Source organism: Alternaria atra, assembly GCF_907166805.1.
Source record: "Alternaria atra isolate CS162 genome assembly, contig: 21, whole genome shotgun sequence".
Lineage (NCBI taxonomy): Eukaryota > Fungi > Ascomycota > Dothideomycetes > Pleosporales > Pleosporaceae > Alternaria > Alternaria atra.
In genome coordinates, this window is record NW_025091319.1 from 5123352 (window position 1) to 5129920 (window position 6569).

Sequence of the window (6569 nt, forward strand, 5' to 3'; positions counted from 1 at the left end):
CGGCGCTGACTGCCCACGTTTCGCCGAACCGTTACGGAGCCCGTGAATCAACAGGCAACCTTGCAACTACAACAAGTCAAACCTCCATCTCCCTTTATGTCCATGTCATAGCGCATCGCCTGCGTATTGATGCCACGCCGACGCCGCCCTCCACGACCTGGCGCACTTGCGGATCTGTCACCTACCCGCATCCTCACCCAGATCATACTCCTGCAGCTTGCATACTATGCATGCGCCGGCATTCTCATTGTCTTTACCGCGCTGGTAGCGGGCAAGGAGGTCAGCACAGATCTCTTGTTCAGCTGGCAAAGTCTACGTGGTGATACGACAATCGGATGGACACTGGGTCTGGTCTGGGTGCTGAACAGCCTCACCTGGTAAGTGCTACAACGCCCTGGTACAAGTCATGCGACAATCTAACATGCTGCAGTGCCATCTTCATACTGCTTCTTATCGCCCGCTCGAAACTCGTTCTCGACTTCGCTTTGACTGTACACTTCATCCACTTGATCGTCACCTCGCTATATACACATGCGATACCCGCCAACTTGTTCTGGTGGGCGCTTCAAATATGTAGCGCGACTGTCATGACTTCCTTAGGCGTATGGGCATGCCAGTGGCGTGAATTAAGACCAATCAACTTCGGTAGCAAGACACCTTCACGATCACAACCGGCCGCAGAGAATGAGGGCGGCGAGTCTAGGGGAAGAGGCAGGGGCAGAGGGAGAGACGGTGCCGGTGAATACGAGATGGTTGGCATGAACGAGGGGGATAATAACGTCTGATTACATGTCAGACTTGCATACTTGGCGTTTGGGTTGAGCTGGTTTGGACACATCCATCCGAGTCGAAGGAGGCCATTGACGGCCATTGTACTATACCCTGAGAAAGCATGGAGCATTATACATTAAAGTTTACGTTACCCCTCTTTCCCATATCTGGCCCTGGCTACTGTTATCGACACTCGTAACTTTCTATTGCTCTGCCTCCGAGAAACCATCTGGAACTACTATCTTCGAATTGGACGGCTCCATCTCTTGCTGCAAACCATGGCAACGCCTTCAGCTCCATTCCCGAGCCCACGGCTTCTCGCTCCTCCGCGCTGATATTTGGTGTGATTTTGCATATGATTCTGTCGAGCCTTGCCGGCGATACCGACCGGCCTTGTTCGGTGACTGCTCTGATCTCTATTGTGCTTAAGTGACTTGGTAAATCCACACCTGGCCAGACTGTTAATCCGGGCTGGAGTGAAGCCTGCTGCTGTACGCAACATACACGGAAAGACAGTTGTATGTAAAGGTATCTCAACTTGATGCTCCCTGTCACTTCCATTTTCTCTTAATGCCAACACGACTCGGGTACTCTGCGATTTCGGTTCATTGTTTTCGTGCTCTGGAAGGAGAGGCAGTTGTATGTCATGTTCTGGTATGTTGAGAGCGGATATGGTGAAACACATGGACAGACTGATGAGGAAATGTCTGCGTAACATGGTCGTTGTAAAGTAAGAAACAAAGGGTCGCAAGACGTATACAGTAGTGATGTATTTACTCTAAGATGGGTTGATGCAGGTGCTAAGACTATTCAAGAGTGCAGTTACGACAGTAAATCCTAACAGCACACTAACAGGCCCTTCCAAGATTCTTGGAGATTGGCATGCATTCTACATACAATCGACATCTTACCTGAAACGCTTACGAAGGTTGCTAAACTAGTGGTCGGGAAAGCGGTCAGGGCTGCCTAAGCAGCAGGCTAAAGGTGCAGGCGCTTCTTCATTCTTCTTCATGGAAGCCTTACTTCATCAGGGTCCTGTTCTACTTATCTCCAGCTCTCAGTTCTGTTCTGGCAAGGAAATGAGTAGGGTATAACAAGACGAATGTTCCTAGAAGATTCGTGTCGGAATTTAATAGACTGAGTTGAGTGAGCGTTCAATTCCTAGAGTGTCTCGAGTGTCAGGTGCCTGGACGTTGGCGAGATGCACGCCATGTGCTAGCGCGAAGCACGTGCGTCAGCCTTTGCAACGGCCGCAATCCCTGTCATTAAGCTTTCATCACCACCACCATTCTCTCGGTACTATATACCACAATGATTGACCACTAACAAGTTTGAACTAACGCAAATGCGATACAATCAAGCTTATAATGAACCCCAATAATGGATACTACGGGCAGCAGTGGCCTCCAGGGCTGCTGCCGAACAATAGACGCTTCTTACCTGTTACAGGTACCTTCGGAGATGCTGCGCCAAGTTTGATGCAACCACCTGCGCAACATGGCAGACAACAATACCCCGTACATTTCCCGCCAAATACAATATTTCCTCCTCAAGAGGTATATCCGCACCCACCTCTATTTCAGCCTCCACATCATCATCATCATCATCATCATCATCATCAACCGTCAGCTCGGAGTCCTTTCATACCTCTTATTCCACTCAGCGCTGTAGAGGATTTGGAAGAAGAAGAAGAAGAGCCTCCACCTTTCACTAGCGGCGGGTTTCAGGATCCGTTCAGTAGAGCTTATGCTACCAATGGACCCGCGGTCTTTGAAGGATTCATTCCAGCAAATCCTGGACAAGACGACGATGACGACTATACCAATGCGGTCGGGTTTCGCGATTCGCGCTACGACCGCGACTTTGATAGTTCGGATTCTGACCAGGACGATTATCGCCTTACCATGGAGGAGGAGGAAGAGCTACTTCGGATCGAGAATAGGGATGACTCCGAGGTTGACGCAGACTACGAATCGGAAGATGCACAAGAAGACGAAGGCGACCCAGATGAGATGGAACTAGGTGTCGAGTTTGAGGACACTGAGGAGCGAACGAAATACAAGAGAGGAAAGGGCAGAGGCAGAGGTACGCTCAAAACTCCAGCCACCCCCAGTATCATACCTGTATCTAGTACCAGAGGACGACGTGGTGGGAAAAGAGGTCGGCCTTCGACTAGGGGCCGTGGCGGCCGAGGTGGCAACAATGGTGCTAGGCCAACGCCCAAAAAGAAGCGGGGCAAGCCTGGAAGGGAAAAGGGTCCTAGAGGACCTCGACCTGTTGCCGACCCAGGTGCAGAGTGGAAATCGTTGCAGCAGCAGGCCAATGCCAAATTCATCGCAAAAGACTATGAGGCGGCCCTTCTGTTCGCCCAGCAGGCTATTCAACTTAACCCAGAGATCTTTGATGCTTACAACATCGCATCTGAGATCTACACCGAGATGGGTCGGGAGGAGGACTCATTGGCTGTATTACTGGCTGGTGCGCCAACTAAGCGTGATCCTGGTCTTTGGCAGTACATCATTGAGCGCATACAACAGTTGGATCCCGAGAAGCATCCGCAGTTTACAGATGAGAACAAGTCGGCTGCCATCCTTCCATGTTTGAACGAGATTATTCTGCTCAACAATGACTACGAAGCTCGTAGTCACAAGCTCGAGATCGAGGCACAACTAGGTCGTTCGTCCAAGTGCGTAGCGCTCGGTCTCAAGATGCTCAAAACACGCAAGGAGCAAGGAGAAGACCCTGATACAAGTGTACTGAAGATCATGGCAATGATGGGTACTGCCTCTCCAAAGCAGACTAGAATACATCTCAACAAACTGCTGAACAGCTTTGAAGAAGCCATTGATGTGTTCACACAGCCCGACCGGGATCCAGTTAATAACGAACTCGACTGGGAGCTGATCAACATCTATCTCGATCTGTTAGATCGAGCAGGTAGCTACGAAGCAGGTGTCACACGACTGAAGGAGCTTGCCCGGTGGAAGCAGGGCAGGCGTTCTGAGGCATTCTGGGATAAACTTGAAGACGATTGCGAGTTCGATATCGAAGATGAGCCAAGACGCGTTACTGTGCCGCCATTTGTCCGAAAATCGCACGATGCCCCATATGGCTCAACCTTGCCGTTAGAGATCAGAGTGAAGTTAGGCTTGTTTCGGTTACGCAAGAGCAAGGATGACTTTGAAGAAGCTATGGTAAGCCGAATGCCCGTAACATATTCAGCCCATTACTGACAAACAAAAAGCGCCACCTCGAGATGTTGGAGCCGGACAACCATGGTCCCGATGCCCTGATTTGGGACTACGAAGATCTTTTTCGTATAATCGGCGATGCCCTTCACGCTACCGGCAACGATGAACACGCACTGCGTTTCTACGAGCCTTTGTTCGACAAGAACTCGAATGAGTTCAACCTGCAGAGCTACATCGGGCTGCACACATGCTTCAAGAACTTGGGGAGGACTCAGAGAGCGGCAGAGGTCATACCCATCCTGAAGAAGTGGCCGGCTGAGAACTACGATGATCTCGCAGTCCTTGCGAAGTTCTTCGAAGATCAGGGTATGTGGCAGGAAGCTGGTCAACGAGCTGAGACCATCTACCGCGACAAGTACGGCCACAAGCTCAAGAATCTGGGTTTCCAGGCATACGATGAGCTCAGGGTATACTACTATAATCAGCGAAGGCAAGCTCGCGGCAGGTATGGTGTCCGAAAGAGCACGGTCCGAAGGAACAGGAAGAGGATGCAGAAGGCTACCGGGCAGACCGGTGAAGACGAAGATTCTGCGACCGAGAACGGTAACAAGGAGCTTCCCGCACTTGTCGCCCCGACCGAACGTCCTAAGAAAGGTTTCTTCCGCACGAAAAGAGCGAAGGCGCCTAAAGTTCAAGCTTTCCTTGCTGTCCGTGATGAAGATGCTGAACAACTTCCTGATATCGAACCAAGACGAACTACACTTGAAGGCACCGACGTGCCGTATCGAGCGATCAATAACAGACTATTCCGTAACAAGCTTCAAAGACTGGCAACCGACTTTGCCGACGACCTCAAAGCCGCTCGAGCTCAGCATCGGGAGATCGTCTCTAGTTTCAAGCGACTAGATGAGATTTGGGAAGCGGCAGAGGATGGAGATGAGGATTCTGTACATGAGGTGTTGTCCATCACTCGAGAGCTCATCGAAGAGTTTTCTACATTTGATCTATTCTACTCAAACCGAAAGGAAGACCTTATGACTTATTTCCGACGCGTTACGGGTGGCGATCTGTGGAAAGAGTCTTCACTAATGGTACTTGCTGTGGTAGCGAACAACGTCGAAGACGGCGAAACAGATCCTGAGCTACGAGAGCGACCAGACTCAGCTCCGGTCGATTTCTGGGGTATCCACTTCGACAAATGGTGTGATGCGTTCGGTCGCTATGCCATCCTGCTTGCTAGCGAGGGAGATGAAGAACAGTGTTTCGCTACACTCGATATTGCCACTCAGGCCAACGTCTTCCATCGCTCCCGAACCTACCACCAGCAACTACAACTATGTCGGCTCACCTGCGCCCTCATAGCAGACAACTCACGCCAAGCGTCTGTAGCAACGCGCTGGCTCCTCAAAGAGTATCCGTTCGGTACAGATCTCTTCCGTCTTTATGGCGCCGTCAACCGTCTGTGTTCCTTCCCTGAAGGGTTTGCGACAGGTCCAGCGTACAAAGTGCTCATGCGCTACATCAAGACTATTGACTATGCGCTCCTCACCCCGGCACAGCGCATCGCGTACAACTTCCGCGACACAAAGGACAGCAAAGGAGGTTTCAGAAACAACATCAACGTCGAAGATGTTGACCGGGTCAAAGACCACGATCCCGCACTCTTCGCACTGTACGGACATGTCTTGATGTGCGGTGGCAGCTACATGGCCGCACTGAACTACTACTTCCGTGCCTTCACTATTACGCCTGAAGATCCAGTATTGAATCTGAGTATTGGCGTTGCGTACATCCAACACGCTATGAAACGACTTTCTGAGAACAGACAATACCAGATCCAGCAGGGCCTGTCATTCGTATACAGATACTACGATCTCCGCACCAAAAGCCCGCATGCGATCCACCAACAAGAGGCGGAGTTCAACGTGGGGAGGATGTGGCATGGACTAGGTCTCGTTGCGCTAGCGCTTCCGGTGTACGAAAGGTGTGTCGCACTTGGTGACAAGGTTAAACAGGAGGCAGGAGATCAGTGCCAGGACGAGAATTGGGGGTATGAGGATTTTAGCACCGATGCGGCGTTTGCAATGCAAAGTATCTATGCCATTAGCGGAAATCTTGAAGGCGCTCTGGATGTTACGGAGAGATTACTCGTCATCGAATAGGGTAAGGAGGATATGTGGGGCATGCTAAATGTCTCTCGTACATTATAACGTTCAGCCTCCTTCGTCCTTCTATACATCTAGATCAATATACACATCATCATAAACATTGTCCCCATGGTCACTAGCACACTTCCTACCGCTTTTCTTTCTTCTCCATTTTACAATCCACCAACACGCACGTCCTAGGAATGTGATCTGACTTGCATACAGATTATGCAAGGGCGCCTCAGTGCATCCGATACGAAAAGCGCAGAAAGAGTGGATGGATCCCTCGCTTATCGATCCCGTGTATACACGCTACTGCATCGGCAGACGCACTGTGCCTCACACCCGCATCCCGCATCCCGCATCCCGCGTCTGCCAGCATTCCTCGCACCATGGCAATGACCTGTCATGCTCATGTACGCGACGCGGCTAGCCAATTTTTCTATCTGGATATGAAAGC

The 6569-nt window shown here is 50.8% G+C and overlaps 1 protein-coding gene across 1 annotated transcript; it reads left to right on the forward strand.

The window, feature by feature from the left end:
* Positions 1 to 129: 129 nt before the first annotated feature.
* On the forward strand, positions 130 to 6124 carry ALTATR162_LOCUS2165 (uncharacterized protein; the record flags this gene model as incomplete). Its single annotated transcript, XM_043309767.1, has 4 exons — positions 130 to 377; positions 431 to 556; positions 2435 to 3965; positions 4016 to 6124. 4 exons carry the CDS (start codon positions 130 to 132, stop codon positions 6122 to 6124), a joined length of 4014 nt encoding a protein of 1337 aa, XP_043165702.1.
* Positions 6125 to 6569: the final 445 nt, after the last annotated feature.